The sequence below is a fragment of the Oncorhynchus kisutch genome, linkage group LG10 (assembly GCF_002021735.2).
Source record: "Oncorhynchus kisutch isolate 150728-3 linkage group LG10, Okis_V2, whole genome shotgun sequence".
NCBI lineage: Eukaryota > Metazoa > Chordata > Actinopteri > Salmoniformes > Salmonidae > Oncorhynchus > Oncorhynchus kisutch.
This window is the reverse complement of record NC_034183.2, coordinates 35,885,134-35,909,115: the sequence shown is the minus strand read 5'-3', so window position 1 is coordinate 35,909,115 and position 23,982 is coordinate 35,885,134. Positions and strand designations below refer to the sequence as shown.

At 42.9% G+C, this 23,982-nt stretch overlaps 1 protein-coding gene across 1 annotated transcript in view; it reads right to left on the bottom strand.

Moving 5' to 3' along the window:
- The window catches only part of LOC109897203 (rho GTPase-activating protein 39), a 46,169-nt gene that overhangs the window by 10,155 nt on the left and 12,032 nt on the right, over positions 1–23,982 (bottom strand). Inside the window, exons 7-13 of the mRNA XM_031834966.1 lie at positions 20,794–20,958; positions 19,584–19,769; positions 18,900–18,972; positions 18,554–18,694; positions 11,258–11,331; positions 7,944–8,143; positions 7,618–7,709 (exon numbers count right to left, since the gene is read on the bottom strand). Of these exons, the coding sequence (XP_031690826.1) occupies positions 7,618–7,709; positions 7,944–8,143; positions 11,258–11,331; positions 18,554–18,694; positions 18,900–18,972; positions 19,584–19,769; positions 20,794–20,958 (931 nt within the window). The remainder of the gene's footprint in view (positions 1–7,617; positions 7,710–7,943; positions 8,144–11,257; positions 11,332–18,553; positions 18,695–18,899; positions 18,973–19,583; positions 19,770–20,793; positions 20,959–23,982) is intronic.

Here is a 23,982-nt window from a genome sequence, read left to right as displayed (position 1 = left end):
ACATGAATAAAGATTTAATGTAGCACACGATTATAGGGTCCCATAGGAAACACTGAATATCACTTTGGTTCCTACCCTGTCACAATAACCTGTCCATTGCATTTTCATTCGTTGTCATGTCAAACAACACTGTATTCAAAGTGCCCACTATTATTTATATTCTAACTATAGAATTATAATAAACATTCTATTTCCATGATTCCAAAAGTTCACCCAAGTGTTTTGATCTGAATCGCAACATTTAGAAAAAAATAAGGCCTAGTATTTTTCCCCATATCGTGGCAGTGTGGAAATGATCTAAAATGAGTGCGGGAAATGCAGAAATGGATGGAAATACAGGAAGTTGAATTGAAGAGTATAAAACAATCTGAATGAAGAACAACCCATTGAAATCATTTAAAATATATGTTGCAACCCTAGGGTCATACACTACTCATAAAGCAAATTTAGAACTTCTATTAATCAAAAACATAAAATACCATCATATGTTACCATGATATGTTATTTTGGCCATATCGCCCAGCCCTACAGTCATGTGCCTTTTACTGAGGAGTGGCTTCCATCTGGCCACTCTACCATAGAGGCCTGATTGGTGAACTGCTGCACAGATGGTTGTCCTTCTAGAAGGTTATCCCATTTCCACAGAGGAACTCTGGAGCTCTGTCAGAGTGACCATCGGGTTAACGGTCACCTCCCTGACCAAGGTCCTTCTCACCCAAATTGCCGGATCGTCAGCTGTAGGAAGAGTCTTGGTAGTTCCAAACTTTTTCCATTCAAGAATGATGGAGGCCACTGTGTTCTTGGGGACCTTCAATGCTGCAGATATTTTTTTGTATCCTTCCCCAGATCTGTGCTTCGACACAATCCTGTCTTGAAGCTTCACGGACAATTCCATTGACCTCATGGCTTGGATCTTGCTCTGGCATGCACCGTCAACTGTGGGACCTTATATAGACAGGTGTGTGCCTTTCCAAATCATGTCCAGTCAATTGAATTTACCACAGGTGGAGTCCAATCAAGTTGTAAAAACATCGCAAGGATGATCAATGGAAACAGGATGCACAAGAGCTCAATTTCAAGTCTCATAGCAAAGGGTCTGAATACTTACAGTTTAAGCCAGAAGATTACATACACCGTAGCCAAATACATTTAAACTCAGTTTTTCACAATTCCTGACATTTAATCCTAGTAAAAATGCCCTGTCCTAGGTCAGTTAGGATCACCACTTTTATTTTAAGAATGTGTAATGTCAGAATAATAGTAGAGAGATTTATTTGAGCTTTTATTTCTTTCATCACATTCCCAGTGGGTCAGAAGTTTACATGCACTCCATTAGTGTTTGGTAGCATTACCTTAAATTGTTTAACTTGGGTCAAACATTTCAGATAGCCTTCCACAAGCTTCCCACAATAAGTTGGGTGAATTTTGGCCCATTCCTCCTGACAGAGCTGGTGTAACTGAGTCAGGTTTGTAGGCCTCCTCGCTCGCACACACTTTTTCAGTTCTGCCCACAAATTTTCTATAGGATTGAGGTCAGGGCTTTATGATGACCACTCCAATACCTTGACTTTGTTGTCCTTAAGCCATTTTGCCACAACTTGGAAGTATGCTTGGGGTCATTGTCCATTGGAAGACCCATTTGCGACCAACCTGACTGATGTCTTGAGCTTCAATATATTCACATAATTTTCCACCCTCATGTTGCCATCTATTTTGTGAAGTGCACCAGTCCCTTCTGCAGCAAAGCAGCCCCACAACATGATGCTGCCACCCCCATGCTTCACGGTTGGGATGATGTTCTTCTGCTTGCAAGCCTCCCCCTTTTTCCTCCAAACATAACGATGGTCATTATGGCCAAACAGTTATATTTTTGTTTCATCAGACCAGAGGACATCTCTCCAAAAAGTATGATCTTTGTACCCATGTGCAGTTGCAAACCATATTCTTTATGGCGGTTTTGGAGCAGTGGCTTCTCCCTTGCTGAGCGGCCTTTCAGGTTATGTTGATATAGGACTCGTTTTACTGTGGATATGGATACTTCTGTATCTGTTTCCTCCAGCATCTGAGACAGAACGCGTCTTCCTTCTGAGCGGTATGACGGCTGCGTGGTCCCATGGTGTTTATACTTGCGTACTATTGTTTGTACAGATGAACGTGGTACCTTCAGGCATTTGGAAATTGCTCCCAAGGATGAACCAGACTTGAAATAATCTGTCCGTAAACAATTGTTGGAAAAATTACTTGTGTCATGCACAAAGTAGATGTCCGACTTGCCAAAACTATACTTTTTAAATTTGTGAAGTGGTTGAAAAACAAGTTTTAATGACTCCAAGTGTATGTGTATGTAAACTTCCGACTTCAACTGTATGTAAATAAGGTATTTCAGTATTTATTTTTCAATAAATGTGCTACAATTTCTAAAAACCTGTTTTTGCTTTGTCATTATGGGGTATTGTGTGTAGATTGATCAGGGTAAAAAAAAACGATTTAATCAATTTTGCGAATAAGACTAACGTAACAAAATGTGGAAAAAGTTAAGGGGTCTGAATAGTTTCAGGACGCACTGTATAATAGACAAACCCTTCTGAGAATCTTTTTTAGCATGTTTTGGTGTTAAAGTTAGGAGAACATTTCAAACAGAATTTATCCAGAATGTGGTTACAATGTTCTCAGAATATACAACATTCTATGTTCTAGACGCGTTTCATGGGACGTTGCAAGAACATTCATGTGTTCAGTTTTCTGAAGGTTGAGATAATATTTCATCAACGTTACACCAAACATAACACAGAAAATGGTTTCCATGTTCGAGAAATATAAATGTTAATGTTCCAGACACGTTTCATGGGAAAGTTGCATGAACACCACTGTGTGTCAGTTGTCAGGACGTGTTGCCTGATGGTCCCAAAGAAACGTTCTCCCCCAAAAAAAGAGGTTTCATTACACATCGCGCCATGTTACTGTTTCCAAGAACATGATTGGTCAACCACTGATCCATTCACATCACTTGTCTGTTGGCAAGATTTAGGGGTACTCACACACACAGTGCTTTTAACACAGTGTTTTCAACTTACATATTTGACACAAGATTACATTGTGCATGTTCGTTTATACAGAAATTATTCTTCAACATGCCGTCATCTGGGATTTGAACTCACAACCTCTTGGTTCATAGTATTCAGATCTTACTGCTACACCACGATGTCTGTGTTAGTTATCATTTAATCGGTCTATTCTCTCATTGATTTCAGCAATTGAAGGGCTTTCTGTATAGTTGTCTAATTTTGGTGAGGGCATATTAACCTGTTTTAATGATACTCCTGAATATTTTCTTGAGTGTACTTTTAACAGAGCTGAGATTTATTTCAAAATGCATTCACCCTATTGCTTACACCAATCAAATTGTTTCTGCTCTACAACAAGTGCCTAGGGAGAAGGGGTTAGAGTTTCTTCCAGACAGGACCAAACTATACTGGCCCAATAAGCACATGCCCTCGATAACCCTTATTGGGAGAGTGGTTAGGGTGTAAGTCACTGATGGCTTGGGTTCAAGACCCGCTAGGAGAGTCATCCTACTTTCACATTTTCAGCAATATAGGTTAACATCACTATTTGGAAACAGTTACAACAGACCTATCTGATCTAATTCAAATGAGTTTCTCATTGAAAGATGGGAATCGGTAGAATTCTAGATAGCTGAGCATCTCAAAGAGAACTCTATGGTCTTTTTGAAACCCACACCACATACATCACGTAGAACAAACGTTCTCTCTGAGAAGGAACTGCATCAGCTCTCGTCATTGCATTTCTATCTGTAACATTCCTAATTTGTTGCCGAAAACATACCCCAGGTGGTGGTGTTGCTTCTGAAAGAAACATACCCAGAACATGGTTTTCACATTCTCAGAATATTAGAAAAGTGTATATTTACAGTAACATGCCTGTACTTTCTAACATTTGACATTTCAGCAATGATGATGCCAGTTATACCTTAACAATACACAACACAGAGCTCCATTTCCAAGTTTTAATGTGGAAAAATAGACAAATTGCAACAGAATAACTTGGGACCAATGTTGGGGGGTAATATATTACTTACAGTTGTATTACTTTTATGAGTAACAGAGTAATATGACAAGTTACTGTCTTCAAATATTTTAATGATTACAGTTACTTTTTCAAGTGACCCATACATTACTTTCAGAAGTATATCTATACTGTCGTGTTATATGGGCCTATATTTTTAAAGCCTTGTCTCACTCTAACGGAATCCAAGCTGTAGGCTAACTCATTTCTAAAAGGGGGGTTCGGAAAGCTGAAAATCAAATAAAGATAGCAGATGTGTTACCCCGCTTAACCTTTTCCTTGTGGAAATGCTCACATTATTTTGAGTAAATCGAGGAGAAAGAGAACAACATTTTAGTCAAATGCAAACTCGGCAAAGGCCGCATTGATCTCCTCATCCAGAAGCACCATATCAAACCTGAAAAAGCGTATGGAGGTCATGCATAAAGGCACAAAGCTGGTAGCCAAAGTTCCAGAAATGCGTGAAAGAGGAGAACTCTATACACATTATGGTATATATATAAAAAAATATTTGTTCTAACGAAATGTTCATATAAACTATCAAAATATCTGATAAATGCAAATCAATAATGAGCATTAACGTATAAGAATGTGAGAGTAGGGTCACTCCCCTAGTGGGCCTCTAAACCCCGGCCACCTGCACCAATGACAAACGCCCTAACCACCGCACCAATAAGGGACATCTCCAGGGCGTGTGCTTATTGGGCCAGTATAGTTAGGCCCTGTCTAGAAGGAACCCTAACCCCTTTTCCCTAGGCACTTGTGTAGATCTGAAACAACTTGATAGGTATAAGCAATAAGGTGAATGCACTTCGAAGTAAATCTCAGCTCTGTTAAAATTACACTCAAGGATCATTGATGACCCAGGAGTAACATTAAAACAGGTTAATATGCCCCACCAACATTAGACAACTATACAGAAAGCCCTCAAATCGCTGAAAACAATCAAATCAACGATGGGCGAATAATCAGATTAACTGATACCAGACAGGGAGATTGGAGTACAGTGAACCGAGAGGTTGTGAGTTCAAATCCCAAGTGAAGACATGTTCAATAATACTTACTGTATAAATGAACATACACAATATAATCAGGTGTGTCAAATTTGTAAGCTGAAAACACTGTATGCTTAAAGCACTGTGTGTGAGCATCCCTAACAAAGAGCTATGAATGGATCAGTGGTTCACCAATCAGGGCCTTAATTGTCTGGGCAACGTTATGCGTAATGCATAATTATACAACTTTTTACACATAAACGTTCCTCTGAAACGTGTCTAGAAATGTTTTGGGGTGGGACGTTGATGGAATATTGTCCTAACCGACAGAAAATTGGACACAATGTTTTTGCAACATTCCCACGAAACGCGTTTAGAACATTCACCTCTTATGTTCTGAGAATATGGCAACAATGTTCTGTGTATGTTTGGTGGGACACTGATGGAATATTCTCCCAACCCACAGAAAACTGGACACATGAATGTTCATGCGACGTTCCCATGAAACGTGCCTATGACATTAAGTTCTGAGAACATGGTAACATCGTTCTGGGTAAGTTCTATTTGACATTAAGTGAATAGTCTCTTGGAAACACTACTGGTGCATCGTGGGAACATTCCTATGAAAACGTTAGTTAATGACCTAATGAGACTCTTAACCCTTTACACTCGTGGGAATTGGCCTAAGTTGAAATGTTTGCTACAGAAGAAATATGCAAAGCATATCCATGGTAGCAATTGAAAGAGGAAGAGTTTGGAGAGAAGGGGACAATTATTAGACCAAAGGTGAGGACACAACAGTTCACCTGACACAAGACTGAATCCAAACATTACACTGTTGATTTTATGTTTGCCTGTACTTTTTGCCACATTTGTTGATAACGAAAACTGAAAATACTCTGGATCCATTAAGTAACATGATAAGTCTATTCCTGGAAAATGTGGGGAAGGTGCAACATCAGACAAAAAAAAATGACAAGGGTTTGAGTGACAGGACTAACTGGTGTCTCCAAGTGGCCACACACCTCTCCAAAGGGTGCAAACATCCTAAGCAATTTCAATGCACTTTTATGACTCAAAGAAGAGCCTTCAACTGTAAGGTAGTTTTTGGAGCTCTCCGAGCTGCGCCGTTCAGGGGTCTAGGGCAAAGCACACTTGTAGTTGTTTCAACATAACCTTGCATCCCCGCCATCACACAATTACTGTTGTTGTTTACCCAATCCAAAAATGGCCCATTATAAATCGCAATCTGGGTCAGGTGGTCACGATTTGAAAGCTTATTCTATTGCCAACATGCCATGTTATAAAATACAATCTTTACAGTGCTAGGCTTTCACAAGGCAATTCAGAGAAACGGACCGCAATTGTGTTGAGAATAGGATCGAATCCTTTCAGGTGCGTGTGCCGCGGCAAGTCTTCTTCACAACAAACAAACATAGGCTCATTCTGTTCAGAACAACCCAGGGTATGACACCATGGGGCTGCAGGTAACCTAGTGGTTAGAGCGTTGGGCCAGTAACCGAAAGGTCGCTCGATCGAGCTGACATGGTAAAAATCTGTCGTTCTGCCCCTGAACAAGGCAGTTAACACACTGTTCCTAGGCCGTCATTGTAAATAAGAATTTGTTCTTAACTGACTTGACTGGTAATTTTTTTTTTTAAGTCATCTTCTAACTGTACATCAAACATAGTGATCATAAACGTTGACATGGTATATGACATGAGTTTTATGATATGTACAGTGCACATTTGGACTTAGGCGTGCTTGTATGACATCAAAGAGATATTTATTATAATCATCAACGTCTCGTCTTTCAAAATACATCGACGTCATCTTAATTTACAGCATTTCCCTCAATCGGACAACAAAACATTTGCAAAAGTTGCACAATTATAGGGAGGGATGGGAGGCAACTTCTTGTTGTGCGTGGTGCTCAAGTTTGGAATGGCTGTCAGTCAAAACCCATACAGCGCTGTGAAGCGCAGGGCCAGAGCTCTGACGTCATGTATAGCATGTTACTGTACAGCCACTATGTTCCAATTTAGCTGCTTATTAGTGCCCAAATCTGCCCCTTTCAACCCGTTTACGGGTATGAGTGTAAAGGGCTACGGGAACGTTCTCCAAAGCTCTGGGAACATTTGTTTTTGGAGAGAACGAGTTTGTGTGTGTTCTTGTGTGAGAAAGAGAGAGAAAGAGTGTGTGTGTGTGTGTGTGTGTGTGGTTTGTCCAAGTGTCTCTGTGCTGGTAATAGAGTTATGACTAATGACCTAGTAAAGCACGAACTGGCTCTCTCCAACCTACAGCCAGGACTGCTCTCTTCCTTCTAGAAGGAATCTTTTTTGAAATGACTGTAGTTTTGCAGCAGGCACATTGCTCCCAGCATGCTTTGGTGTTGGGTCTATTAATACTCAGAGAGAATTAGAGCACTGCAGAGGGCCTGGGGCTAGTGGAGGGTAGGAGGGAGGGACGAGGGAGTGTATACAGTGGGTGGATGGATCAGGACCTAGGATGTGTGTGTGCGGTGTGTGTGTGTTACCTGGGATGTGAGGGTCCTCCAGATCCGTGGGGATCTTCCATTGGTCCACCTGCAGCTTGAGGGCGTTGACCTCATCTATGTCACCTGGAACCCTGTGAGGTCAGGGGTCAGAGACACATTAGAGTCCTCCTCCTCCTCACATATAAAAATCATTCCTCACAGCATGTCCATCCTTACCAATCCCTTTATCTCTTCCATTTATCGCTCTCCCTCTGTCTGGTCTCTGATGACTACCAGGACATTCACTGACAGGCGTGTCTACTACAACTAACTCCTCCCTCCCTCTTTCCCTCCCTCCTACTAGTGACTGAGGGTTAGGTACGGACCTGAAGATGCCCTCTGTCTGGTCTCCGTTGAGCCCCAGAACCTCCTCTGAGAGGCGTGTCTGGACCCAGGGCAGCTGGCTGTCGGGGTAACGCTCCTTCTGCAGTGACATCACATCATCCAGGGAGGAGCCAAACATGGAGGGGCTGAATATGGCGTTCCTGGCATGTTTGATCTCCTCCAGACACGGCTTCTGCAACCCCTGGATAACAACACACACACACACACAGGAACACAGGTACTTGGTTGTTAGATAAGACACAACTACTATGTGCTTCTGCAACCCACGGATTACAATACACACAGACACACATGTTTATGTAACTATATCTATACGGACAGTCAACATTGAGACCCGAGTCTCTTTTTAAAGTCAGCCCCACGAACAACACACAACATTGCGCATCTATTTAGAAAATGCCAAAATACATACATCACTCCAACAAAACAAGTTGCATTGTGTCATACCGTGTGGTAGAGGGATAATCAACGAGGGGATGTGCAGTTTCATGATAACATAACACAACTCTACAGCTCTCGAGGTGTAGCTAAAGCAACACATTACATATTTAGCAACTGTGCATTTACTGAAAAATACTGGTATGACCTTCATGAATGTATCTAAATTAATTATTGAGAGAGAGAGAGAGAGCGTGAGAGAGAGAGCGTGAGAGAGAGAGAGAGAGCGTGTGAGAGAGAGAGAGAGAGAGAGAGAGAATGTTTCCCCCAACAGGTCATTGGATTTGCGTGAGGGCAAAATCAGTCCTATTAATCGCCTGGAAAAGGCTCTGCTCTGGGGTTAATACCAGTTAAACACTATGCCTCAGGCTATGGGATGCAGTCAGGGTGAATGTGTGTATGAGTCCACCAAGTGACAAACTTTCTCTATTACCACCCTGTAGAGATGCTGGCACACTCTACATGCCTCACATACACAATGCCAACCACCAGTGCCCGCTAGCACAGACTGGCATCACCACATGTGATGGGAGATGGGAGCATACACACATGCCACACACACACACACACACACACACACACACACACACACACACACACACACACACACACACGACCAATGAATTACGTTACCCACCACTATCAATCCATCCCTCGCTCTCTCCTCTTTCATTCCCTGTCTATTCGTCTTCCTCCCAATCAATTCCTCTCCACTGCTCCTTTGCTCTGTTCATCCCTCTTTCCTGTGTTCTCTCTCTTCATCTGTCTCTCCCTCGCCTATCCTTTCCTTCTGTTCAGACCTCTGTCTGTTTCTGCCTCTCCAGATAGAGTTGTAGACAGCAGATGAGAGACAGCCTCACTGGCCCCCTCCTGTGGCCGGGGTGGGAACAACACCATTTCATGACAGGAAGTAGAATTATTCCTCCATGGTCACACTCCTCAGGAGGATTTGGTGTTGAACTTCTATGATCGTCTTTCAGATAGAATAGGGGATCATGTCAGCTCTATTCATTATATTTCTAGTTTCCTAATATTGCTCATGAATACACCTCATGATTATATGATTCTCTTTCCATTTGGAAAAACGAAGCTAGATGCTGGCTAGTAGTCTGATTTACACACGGATAACAGATACTCTGATTTATTTTCCTGCAACATTTGATGCAATGCTGCTGGCTCTGATACTATACACCCACGGTGAAGTCTTTGGTACACAGATAGGCAGAGAGAGGAGGAACTAGGACATAGAGAGAGTTACTAGGACATAGAGAGAGTTACTAGGGGGAAAAACTAGGACAATCAAAAGGTCAGATGTCAGTAGGTCACAGAAGAGATTGTCACTGGACAACAGTAGAGAGAGGCTGTTCTATTACAAATCATTTAAACCAGTGGACTTGCCTGATAATGATTGGCACTGGTCAAAACAGACAGCTAACTGGGCAAGTATCGACTAGAACCGGTTTAGTGAGACAGTCAGTCAGATAGTGTTTTATAGGTCAGGGGAAGGATAGATGAACAACGGAATGGAATGTTCCCCTGGAGGCTGTTTCCATGACACCCAGACCCCCCCCCATCACTCTCCGTACGCATGCCAACACACATGCGCACATACATACTCACTCACGCATATATACCCAAGCACACACAGACACACACCCTGCAGACTGTGAAGTCATGTGATCTGGTTTAAAAACACTCAGAAGATACATCTGCCTGAAGGGCCCCTTTAATTGGTGGACAGGTTAAGAAATCAATATGAGTGTGTGTGTGTGTGTGTGTGGAGGGGGGGGTGATAAAGTGAGACTGTATGTGTTTATTTGTCTGTGTGTGTGTGTTGTCCTAGCGTTCTCAGCAGGAATTCTGCTCCAGACATTACATTAATAATAAACTGCATTATGTGCACCGCTTGCTGAAACAATAACTCAATTAAGACACACACACACACACACACACACACACACACACACAGCTATAGGGAGATGATTCAAATGAGAGGCTAATGAAATGGAAACACAGGAAGTCCTCTGTCACACAAACGGAAACAAAACAAAGGGTAACTAACGAGGTGCGTGATACATAATGATTCTATCTGGAGTTCAGCTTATCCCCTCAAGCATCTACTTATTGATTTCCTACTTAGAAAACAGAAGCTTAAAGCAATACAAGTCAGTGGTGACATAGCACTGCATGTTTCTGTAGGGCATCGTGTCCCATATTCCCAACCCATTCCCATCTTCAGGAGCATTCTGATATGGGATTCTTAATCAGAGGGCGGTGGGCTATGCCGTGTGAGGAGGGGTGTGTGTATAGTGTGCCTCTGTCTGTGTATGCGTGTGTGAGTGAGTGTGTGTGGCGTGAGGAGGGGTGTTCATTAAGTGGTGTGTGGTTGCCGCGGGGATAGTTAGTAGTTAGCGCACAGACCTCGTTGCACTCGATCTCCGTGCGCTCAGCTAACTAACCCCGGACTACAGCTAAAGGCGGAGGAAGAAAAGCAGACTGCCCCCCCACCCCACCCAGATGGAGTCCCGCCAGGTACAGACACAACAGACAGACAGACATACCGGGAGAGGAAATTAGAAAGAAGGAAATTCTTCTTCTCATGAAGGATGGTAAAGGATGGTGGGTTGTGGGTCAGGCTGTAGTGCACTCACACACACACACACACACACACACACACAATACACACACACACACTACACACACACACACACACACACACACACACACACACACACACACACACACACACACACACACACACACACACACACACACACACACACACACAGGTTAGTTGTTAGATCATACTGTACTGAGTTGCAATGTATGAAGAGTAGCGGAAATAGAGCACTTATACCTTCTTAGCTCCGGTCAGAGCAGCCTTCTGTAGTTTACGGTAACAGTATTTGGCATAGCCGCTTATCGCCACTCCTGGAGAAAAACATACACACACACACACAAACACACACACACACACACACAGGTTAGTTGTTAGATCATACAGTAATGAGTTGATATTAACGAAGATTAGTGGACTCATAAAGCACAGGTATAGCGAGGGAACAGAGAATACACACACACGCATGTACACTGCATGACAAAAAGTATGTGGACACCTGCTCGTCGAACATCTCATTCCAAAATCATGGGCATTAATATGGAGTTGGTCCCCCCTCTGCTGCTATACCAGCCTCCACTCTTCTGGGAAGGCTTTCCTCTAGATGTTGGGACATTGCTGAGGGAACTTGCTTCCATACAGCCACAAGAGCATTAGTGAAGTTGGGCACTGATGAGGAGGCGATTAGGCCTGGCTCGCAGTCGGCGTTCCAACAGCCCCAGACCATTATTCCTCCTCCACCAAACTTTACAGTTGGCACTATGTATTGGCATCCGCCAAGCCCAGATTCGTCCGTCGGACTGCCAGATGGTGAAGCGTGATTCATTCCACTGCTCCAGATTTCAATGGCGGCCAGCTTTACACCCCTCCAGCCGACGCTTGGCATTGTGACATGGAAACCCATTTCATGAAGCTCCCGACAAACAGTTATTGTGCTGACGTTGCTTCCAGAGGCAGTTTGGAACTCGGTAGTGAGTGTTGCAACGCTTAGACATTTCCACTTCACATTAACAGCACTTACAGTTGACCAGGGCAGCTTTAGTAGGGCAGAAACATGATGAACTGACTTGTCGGAAAGGTGACATCCTATGAAAGCACCACATTGAACGTCACTGAGCTCTTCAGTAAGGCCATTCTTTGTCTGGGGAGATTGCATGGCTGTGTGCTTGATTTTATACACCAGTTTGCCCACGGTTGTGGCTGAAATAGCCAAATCCACTCATTTGTATATGGGTGGCACAGGGTAGTTCTGCTGCCACTCAAGTTAATTACTGGAGGGTAACAGCTCAGTGGTCTAAATCTGGAAACACACCGACCATACAGCCTGAGGCCTAACCAGCCAGCACACTGTCCTTCTGACCCACATTGACACACTGTCCTTCTGACCCTATGTGACACCCACATTGACACACTGTCCTTCTGACCCTATGTGACACCCACATTGACACACTGTCCTTCTGACCCTATATGACACCCACATTGACACACTGTCCTTCTGACCCTATGTGACACACACGTTGACACACTGTCCTTCTGACCCTATATGACACACACGTTGACACACTGTCCTTCTGACCCTATGTGACACCCACATTGACACACTGTCTAACCATCATGTTCATGCGTTCTACAAGCACATAAGAGCACCCTTTGACTCAGGTAACAGTCCTAGTAGTTACCAGAGTTACCCGTCACTAAAAGACTGAACTGATGCTCAGGACTCTCCCCTCGGGGAATGAATGAGGAGACAGACACCCACAAGACAGTAGAATGATGTAAGACAGAGAAATGGTTTAGCAGACCTGACACACACACACACACACACACACACACACACACACACACACACACACACACACACACACACACACACACACACACACACACACACACACACACACACACACACACACACACACACACACACACACACACACACACACACACACACACACACACACACACACACACACACACACACACACACACACACACACACACACACACACACACACACCACACACACACACACACCAGATAGAGTTAGACACTTGTCACAGTGTTACGGGAAAAATGCCCCAAATTGAAAAAGACAGAGTGCAGACAACCACAGACAGAGTAGGTAGATAGGTAGGTATACAGACAGAGAGAGAGACAGACAGAGATTGACAGACAGACAGAGTAGGTAGGTATACAGACAGAGAGAGAGACAGACAAAGAGAGAGAGAGAAAGACAGACAGAGATTGACAGACAGACAGAGTAGGTAGGTATACAGACAGAGAGAGAGACAGACAAAGAGAGAGAAAGACAGACAGACAGAGATTGACAGACAGACAGAGTAGGTAGGTATACAGACAAAGAGAGAGACAGACAGACAGAGAGAGAGAGACGGACAGAGAAACACAGACAGACGGGGTCGACAGCTATGAAATAGACACACAAAACGCTGAGGACCTAAGAAGATAGAGAGATACAGAGCTAGATCCTGAAGGTGAAGGACGGAGAGGAAGAGGAGGGTTAAAGAGATGACATCAATGGAGATGAAGAGAGAGGAGAAGAGGACGATGAAGAGGATGGAGATGGGAAGGAGGAGGCGGTGGTAGCAGAAGTAGTAATCTGCTGCAGACACAGGAAGAGTAGCCAGGGCCTTGTGTGTGTGTGTGTGTGTGCGTGTGTGTGTGTGTCCGACTGTGTTGATGAATGAGATGTGATTAATGAGATGTGTGTGAGAGAGTGAGAAAGAGAGAGAGCGAAAGAGAGAGAGAGAGCAGCAGGCACAGGGAGAGCAGCTAACCAGTTGTAGGCAGTTTGACTCCTCCCCTACCCTCCGCTGGCCTCGCCTTCTCCCTCCCAGGGCGACGCCCACGCATCAGTCTGGCTCGCCTTTCCACCCGGCTCGCCAGCAGACCACTGATGTGCCGAGCCACTGCAACAACACACACACATACACACACACACACCATAACCACAGCAACCGTCACTCACAACACACACCCCGACACCTGGACCACAAACACTACCCTCACACATACAGCAAAACACGTAGATTTACCATGGTAACGACCACACAGACTCCACTAACAAACACCATAGTCGAACTGCAAAACTACACACACACACACACACACAATAGGCCACAAACCATTAAGACATGTCACTGTGCTGCTGCTCCAGTTTCAACTGTTCTGCCTTATTATTATTCGACCATGCTGGTCATTTATGAACATTTGAACATCTTGGCCATGTTCTGTTATAATCTCCACCCGGCACAGCCAGAAGAGGACTGGCCACCCCACATAGCCTGGTTCCTCTCTAGGTTTCTTCCTAGGTATTGGCCTTTCTAGGGAGTTTTTCCTAGCCACCGTGCTTCTACACCTGCATTGCTTGCTGTTTGGGGTTTTAGGCTGGGTTTCTGTACAGCACTTTGAGATATCAGCTGATGTACGAAGGGCTATATAAATAAATTTGATTTGATTTGATTTGACATCAAGAAGACAACAACAAACATGCAGACTCATGTGTACAATGTGTACATCATGAAGAACAAACAAATTCAGTAAGAACACAGACAGACAGACAGACAGACAGACAGACAGACAGACAGACAGACAGACAGACAGACAGACAGACAGACAGACAGACAGACAGACAGACAGACAGACAGACAGACAGACAGACAGACAGACAGACAGACAGACAGACAGACAGACAGACAGACAGACAGACAGACAGACAGACAGACAGACAGACAGACAGACAGACAGACAGACAGACAGACAGACAGACAGACAGACAGACAGACAGACAGACAGACAGACAGACAGACAGACAGACAGACAGACAGACAGACAGACAGACAGACAGACAGACAGACAGACAGACAGACAGACAGACAGACAGACAGACAGACAGACAGACAGACAGACAGACAGACAGACAGACAGACAGACAGACAGACAGACAGACAGACAGACAGACAGACAGACAGACAGACAGACAGACAGACAGACAGACAGACAGACAGACAGTGGGAGGAGAGGGAGCCTGAGATACATAAAGAAAATGAGAATAAAAAGGTGAATGCGGAATAGAGAAGGAATGGAGGTGAGGACTTTGAAAAGCTTTCAGAGAAGGATGAGAGGAAGAGGGATGAAAGGCAGAATTCATATCTGAAGGGCTTCAACGGAAGCCACAGAGCGAGGAGGGAGAGAAAGGGGAAAAAATGGAGTAAGAGAAGAGCGAGAATAAACTGCAAATAGTTCAGTAACTGGCTAGTCTAGTGGGTGGAACTGAAGAGAATTCAACTGTGGTATGCTGAGGCGAAAGGCTCCAATAACAACCAAATCAGTGGCCAGTCACCCTAGCCACACATACATCCCACACATGTACATTACAAACACAGAGCCTGGCATGATAGGGAGACTAGAGAGAGACACATTCTCCAGATAACAGCACAGAGGATGCAGATACCTTGGTTGTGACCCCACTGTCCGAGGGTGTCTCAGGGGGAGATGGGATATTCAAAAAACACATTTCAAATTCACACATGCGTATAATACACACTTGTAAATGAAATAGGACAATATACCCTGCCGGTCAAAAGTTTTAGAACACCTACTCATTCAAGGGTTTTTCGTAATTTTACTATTTTCTACATGTAGAATACTAGTGAAGACATCAAAGCCATTAAACAAGACACATGGAATTATGTAGTAACCAAAAAAGTGTTAAACAAATATATTTGAGATTCTTCAAAGTAGCCACCCTTTGCCTTGATGACAGCTTTGCACACTCTTGGCATTCTCTCAACCAGCTTCACATGGAATGCTTTTCCAACATCTTGAAGGAGTTCCCACATATGCTGAGCACTTGTTGGCTGTTTTCCTTCACTCTGTGGTCCAACTCATCCCAAACCATCTCAATTGGGTTGAGGTCAGGTGATTGTGGAGGCCAGGTCATCTGATGCAGCACTTCATCACTCTCCTTCTAGGTCAAATAGCCCATACACAGCCTGGAGGTGTGTTTTGGGGTCATTGTCCTGTTGAAAAACAAATGATAGTCCCACTAAGCACAAACTAGATGGGATGACGTATCGCTGCAGAATGCTGTGACAGCCATGCTGGTTAAGTGTGCCTTGAATTCTAAATAAATCACAGATAGTGTCACCAGCAAAGCACCATAACACCTCCTCCTCCATGCTTTACGGTGGGAAATACACATGTGGAGTGTCACGCCTTGGTCTTAGTATTTTGTGTTTTCTTTAATTATTTGTTCAGGCCAGGGTGTGACATGGGTTATTGTGTTGTCGTATTGTTTTTTTTGTAGGCATTGGGATTGTGGTTGATTAGGGGTGTGTCTAGTATAGGCTTGGCTGCCTGAGGCGGTTCTCAATCTGGAGTCAGGTGATTCTCGTTGCCTCTGATTGGGAACCGTATTTAGGTAGCCTGAGTTTCGCTTTGTATTTCGTGGGTGATTGTTCCTGTCTCTGTGTAGTTTCACCAGATAGGCTGTAATTAGGTTTCACGTTCTGTTTGTTGTTTTTCGTATTCAATAGTTATTTCATGTATCGTCATTCATTCATTAAAGAACATGAGTAACCACCACGCTGCATTTCGGTCCTCTCTTTCAACAAACGAAGAACGCCGTTACATGGAGATCATTCGTTCATCCATACTGCGTCTCACAAAGACACGGCGGTTGGAACCAAAAATCTCTAATTTGGACTCCAGACCAAAGGACACATTTCCACTGGTCTAATGTCCATTGCTGGTGTTTCTTGGCCCATGCAAGTCTCTTCTTATTATTGGTGTCCTTTAGTAGTGGTTTCTTTGCAGCAATTCGACCAAGGTCTGATTCATACAATCTCCTCTGAATTCTGTGAAGCATTTATTTGGGCTGCAATTTCTGAGGCTGGTAACTCTAATTAACTTATCCTCTGCAGCAGAGGTAACTCTGGGTCTTCTATTCCTGTGGTGGTCCTCATGAGAGCCAGTTTCATAATAGTGCTCAATGGTTCTTGCGACTGCACTTGAAGAAACTTTCAAAGTCCTGTAACGGCGTTCTTCGTTTGTTGAAAGAGAGTCGGACCGAAATGCAGCGTGGTGGTTAATCATGTCTTTAATGAAGAAAAGTGCGATACATGAAAATAACTAATAAATACAAAACAACAAACGGAACGTTAAACCTAATTACAGCCTATCTGGTGAAACTACACAGAGACAGGAACAATCACCCACGAAATACAAAGTGAAACTCAGGCTACCTAAATACGGTTCCCAATCCGAGACAACGAGAATCACCTGACTCCAGATTGAGAACCGCCTCAGGCAGCCAAGCCTAACTAGACACACCCCTAATCATTAGCAATCCCAAATCCTATAAAACCCCAATACGAAACACAACACATAAACCCATGTCACACCCTGGCCTGACCAAAATATATAACGAAAACACAAAACACTATGACCAAGGCGTGACAAGTCCTTGAAATGTTCCAGATTGACTGACCTTCATTTCTTAAAGTAATGATGGACTGTCGCTTCTCTTTGCTTATTTGAGCTGTTCTTGCCATAATATGGACTTGTTCTTTTACCAAATAGGTATATCTTCTGTATACCACCCCTACCTTGTAACAACACAACTGATTGGCTCAAACACATTAAGCCCTTCTAAAACCTTTGAATGAGTAGTTGTTCTAAAACCTTTGAATGAGTAGTTGTTCTAAAACCCTTGAATGAGTAGGTGTTCTAAAACCTTTGAATGAGTAGTTGTTCTAAAACCCTTGAATGAGTAAGTGTTCAAAAACCTTTGAATGAGTAGTTGTTCTAAAACCTTTGAATGAGTAGTTGTTCTAAACCTTTGAATGAGTAGGTGTTCTAAAACCCTTGAATGAGTAGTTGTTCTAAACCCTTGAATGAGTAGTTGTTCTAAACCCTTGAATGAGTAGTTGTTCTAAAACCTTTGAATGAGTAGTTGTTCTAAAACCTTTGAATGAGTAGTTGTTCTAAACCCTTTGAATGAGTAGTTGTTCTAAAACCCTTTGAATGAGTAGTTGTTCTAAACCCTTTGAATGAGTAGTTGTTCTAAAACCCTTGAATGAGTAGTTGTTCTAAAACCCTTTGAATGAGTAGTTGTTCTAAACCCTTTGAATGAGTAGTTGTTCTAAAACCCTTGAATGAGTAGTTGTTCTAAAACCTTTGACCGGTAGTGTACCAACCAAATTATTATTATTATTATTATTAAAGATAACAGACAGCTTGGGAAGACTATTTGTGGAAACAGACCTCGCCCACAAAAGGTCATTAGCATCCTATATTGCCCCTGACCACCGAAAAATAGTCTGTCATTTTCTATTCATTTCCCAACGATTGTACATGGTAAATTGCCACCTTCCTCGATGCCCAGCAGGTGTTCCACAACACACGGCCAAATGTCAGGTTGTCTGTCTGTGCCATTACAAGGTGATAGCCACAGTCAGCCAGCTACCGCACACGCATGTACGCAACCACAGGCATCTCCCACTCTCTCTCTCTCACCTTTAGTATCGTTGAGGGGGTCCATGTGTCTGTAGATGTATCCCTCCAAGTAGGAGTGGAAGCGTGGAGTTGGGGGGAAGAAGGCCAGACACACAGCCATGAGCTCCCAGCCCCTCTCCAGACTATCGTAGCGGAAGTTCTCTGTGAGAAGTAGTGGATGGGGTTACAGTTCATTTGATTAAAGGTTGACTTCAGGTAGACCGCATCAAGCCAGTGTCTAATGAATTCATCGCTTTGTTAATTATGTGTACAATAGTTCACACACTGTTAGTGTTATGCAGTGTGTGCACGTAGCTGTGTGTGTTTAGGTGTATAGCTGACCGTATGTGTGAGTGAGTGTGTGTACCTGTGGTCTGACGACAGAGCTGGATGTAGAGCTCATCACGAAGACCCTGACTGCTCCAACCACGCACTGCCACCTGGGGAGAGAGGAGAGGGAGGGAGGGGGGAGAGAGGAGAGGGAGGGAGGGAGGGGGAGAAAGAGAGCAAGTACGGAGAGGAGGGGGAAATTATTAAAAGTCACATTTTGTTTCCTTGACATGCAGAATTACAAAACCGAAGGTAAACTGTTAGCTTGATACGCATAAATGCATAAAATAACAGAGTGAAAAAGGAGAGGAGTGAGAAGCAACACAGTGAAGGTAGATACAAAGAGAGACATGAAAAAGCAGATACAAGGATAGAACGAAGAGAGGGATAATAAAAGGGTCTGTGCAGACCTCCAGGGCGATGTTCAGTGGGCCAGTCTTGGCGTGAAAAAGAGAAAGACAGAGAGGGCGAGAGGGGGAAAAAGAGGGAAGATGAGGGGGGGATGAAATTATTAATATTTTGATGCACAAATCAGAAACTGAAGACAAATTGAAGCTTAACAGCACATAAAATGACACATGGCTGCAGAAAGGAGGGACACGGGCTGAGTCCAAAATGGCACCCTATTCCCTTTTAGTGCACTACTTTTGAAAAAGTAGTGCACTATATACATAATAGGGTGCTATTTGGGATGTAGACATGACAGAGGGAGTCCGCAGACCTCCAGGGCGACAGTGAGTGGGTCAGTCTTGGCTCGGCGGTCTCCCATGTAGGTCTGGATTAGTTTAAAGATCTCCACCGCCTCCCGCTTCACCGCACGGTCTGAAGTCACGATCATGGGCTTCCTGATTGGCTCACTGCTCCATGCCAGCATGTTGGCTATGGAAACCTTGCGCCGGAACAGACCCTGGGAAAGGAGCGCGAGAGGAGGAGAGGAAGAGGTAAGGGGAGGGGGAAGAGGGAGGAGGAGAACGAGGGAGGAGGAGTGATAGGTGAATATTTTACTAGAGCTTCTATTAATGTAGGGCTGGGCGATATGGACAAAATATTACATCACAATATTTGTATGACGGTATTTGATGTTTTTGAATAATAAATGTTCTAAATATGCTTTCTGAGTGGTTCATGACCCTAGGGAGGCAACACATCAATTATATGTGATTTCAATGGGGCTTTCTCCATTAATACTGTTCAATCAAACTCCAAATCAAAATCATTTTCAGCATTTTCATATATTTCTGCATTTCCTACACTTTAATTATGATTTCCACACTGTGCCACGCAGCATGATACGGCCAAAACAATCTAGGCCTAGTTAATTGGTGAACTGTTGGAATTCTATAGTCTAATTCTATAGTTGAAATACAGTGAGCAGCACCTATAATGCATTGCTGTTTGACATGACAACGCATGAATTAGCCAGTGAGGAATTATTGACAGGGTAGAAACCAAAGTGTTGGTCAGTGTTTCCAGGTGACCCTAATTAGATGTTACATTACATGTTTTCTTACTTCATGTAGCTAGCCTCGTCCTACATCAGCACTGGTACCAGGCAGTATAAGCTAACTATCTATGTTGGCTCTGACTCTTAGTACAAGCTAGCTAGCCAGCTAACTAGCGATTAGCATAGTTGCATATCACATATCACATTTAACAAACCAAACATTAAAATATCATTATAGAAGGGAAAGTAAAAACTTAAACCGGTCCAGACATCAATATCGGTATATAGTAAAATATGGTATACCGACCAGCCCTACATAAATATGTTTGTGTGAGACAGTGAGTACTGGGTTTTACATGAGAGTGTTTGTCTGTTCCTGTGAATGTTAAATTATAAAGTAGAATGATTGTGTGTGTATGTCATGTATCAGTGTGTGTTTAGCTGTAAAGTTAAGTGTGTGTGTGTTTGGGTTTGTGTGTGCGTGTACCTGTGTGTGTTTGTTGAAGTGTTTGGAGGCCCAGTTCTCGATGTCGGTCTCCGAGGACGGCTTCCGCAGGGTGAATTCTGGGAAAACTCCACAGCTTGAGCTGGGCATCATGTTCCGAGCATTACGACTTGCCTCGAACTGAGCACAGGCTCCAAGATCCTCCGACTGAGAGAGAGCGAAAGACAGAGAAATACTCCTTATTCAAATGCCTTCTTACCCGAGTAAAAACATAATTAATTGAGAAAATTGACTACAAAGTATAAATAGGATAATATTGGTCATAAAGGCAGTGTCGTCCAAAACAGAGATTTGTGAGACTTTTGTGTGACTGCATCCCAATGACAACGAAGGTTGGGTTTGTTTAAATCCTGCCCACATCTGGCACCACACAAATAATCATAAATTAGAATCAAATCAAATGAAATGTAATTTTATTTGTCACATGCTTCGTAAACAACAGGTTAGACTAACAGTGAAATGCTTACTGACGGGGTCCTTTTCCAACATTGCAGAGTTTCAAAATACATATATAAAAAAAGTAGAGAAATCGTGACACGAGGAATAAATACACAGTGAATAACAATAATGAGTCAAATTAACATAGCTATATACAGGGACTACCAGTACCAAGTCGATGTGCAGGAGTACGAGGTAATTGAAGTAGCGACAGTGCCTTCAGTAAGGTTGTGTTACAACCTGAATTCAAAAGGGATTAAATAGATGTTTTTTCTTCACCCGCCTACACACAATACCCAATAATGACCAAGTGAAAACATGGTTTAAGACATTTTCCAAATGGATTGAAAATGAAACACATAAATATCTAATTTAACATAGGTATTCACACTCCACACTCATCTTGGCAGCTATTACAGTCTTTCTGGGTAAGTCTGTAAGAGCTTTCCACACCTGGATTGTGCAACATTTGCATGTTATTATTGTCAATATTCCTCAAGCTCTGTCAAATTGGTTGTTGATCATTGCTAGACAACCATTTCCAGGTCTTGTCATAGATTTCCAAGTAGATTTAAGTCAGAACTGTAACTCGCCCACTCAGGAACATTCACTGTCTTCTTGGTCAGCATCTCCAGTGTAGATTTGGCCTTGTGTTTTAGGTTGTTGACCTGCTGAAAAGTGAATTCATCTCCCAGTGTCTTGTGAAAAGCAGACTGAACCAGGGTTTCCTCTAGGATTTTGCCTGTCCTTAACTCCATTCGGTTTATTTTTTATCCTGAAAAACTACACAGTCCTTAAAGATTACAAGCATACCCATACCATGATGCTGCCACCACTATTTGTGAAAATATGGAGAGTGGTACTCAGTAATGTGTTGTATTGGATTTGCCCCAAACATAACACTTTGTATTCAGGACAAAAAGTTAAATGCTTTGCCATTTTTTTTGCATTATTACTTTAGTGCCTTGTTTAAAAAGATGCATGTTTTTTAATATTTTAATTCTGTACAGGCTTCCTTCTTTTCACTCTATCAATTAGGTTAGTATTGTGGAGTAACTACTATGTTGCTTATCCATCCTCAGTTTTCTCCTTTCACAGCCATTAAACTCTGCAACTGTTTGAAAGATACCATTCATGGTGATGGTGAAATGTTGAAATCCCTGAGCAGTTTCTTTCCTCCTCTGCAACTGAGTTAGGAAGGACACATGTATCTTTGTAATGACTGGGTGTATTGATACACCATCCAAAGTTTAATGAATAACTTCACCATGCTCAAAGGGATATTCAATGTCTGTTTTGTTGTTATTGTTACGGTTTTCTTCCGTCGAAGGAGAGTTGGACCAAAATGCAGCGTGGTAAATTCAATACATCTTTAGTGATGAAGAAACACGAACAATACAAAAACACCAAACGGACCGTGAAAACCTATACAGCCTATTTGGTGACAACTAACACAAAGACAGGAACAATCACCCACGAAACACCCAAAGAATATGGCTGCCTAAATATGGTTCCCAATCAGAGACAACGAGAATCACCTGCCTCTGATTGAGAACCGTCTCAGGAAACCATAGACTTTGCTAGAACACCCCACTAAGCCACAATCCCAAAACCTACGAAAAACCCCCATACATAAACACAACACAAAATAAACCCATGTCACACCCTGGCCTGACCAAATAAAGAAAGAAAACACAAAATACTAAGACCAGGGCGTGACAGTTATACCCATCTACCAATAGATGCCCTTTTTTTGCAAGGAATTGGGAAAACCTCCCTGGTCTTTGTGGTTGAATCTGTATATGTGTGGGGTACAGAGAGGAGGTAGTCATTAAAACATCTGGTTAAACACTATTATTGCACACAGAGTCCATCAACGTATTATGTAACATATTAAGCATTTTTTTTACTCCTGAACTTATTTAGGCTCAAATACTTATTGACTTAAGGCATTTCACCTTTTCACTTTTAAATAGTTTGTAAAAGTTTTGAAAAACACAATTCCACTTTGACATTATGGGGTATTGCGTGTAGGCCAGTGACAAAAAAAGCTCAATTTAATCCATTTTAAATTCCATCTGTAACACAACAAAATATGGAAAAAGTCAAAAAGGTGTGAATATGTTCTGAAGGCACTGTATCTACATATAGTAGGGGTGAAGTGATAGATAGTAGACAGTAGCAGTAGCGTATGTGCTGAGTGGGAAAGCGTGTGTGTGGCATCAGTATACACTATACATACATTCGTATGCGGACACCCCTTCAAATGAGTAGATTCAGCTATTTCAGCCACACCCGTGGCTGACAGGTGTATAAAAGAGAGCACGCAGCCATGCATTCGTAATAGACAACCATTGGCAGTAGAACGGCCTTACTGAAGAGCTCAGTGACTTTCAAAGTGGCATCGTCATAGGATGCCACCTTCCCAACAAGTCAGTTCGTAAAATGTCTGTCCTGCTAGAACTGTCCCAGTCAACTTTTTGGGATCTCTTTTTTACATCTCTCTCTCTCTCTCTCTCTCGCTGTATATATATATTTTCCATCTCACTCTCTCTATATATATATATATTCCATCCCTCTCTCTCTCCAGTCATCGCTCTCGCCCTTTTAACGTTTTTCTTTCTTTCCCCCTGTTCTGAGTTTGAGTGCTGCTATCCTGTGTTCAGCGCAATTTCTTTCTTTGTAAGCACTTTCAGGCCTGCTATCTTCCACTACCCCCTGCGTCTCTCCCTC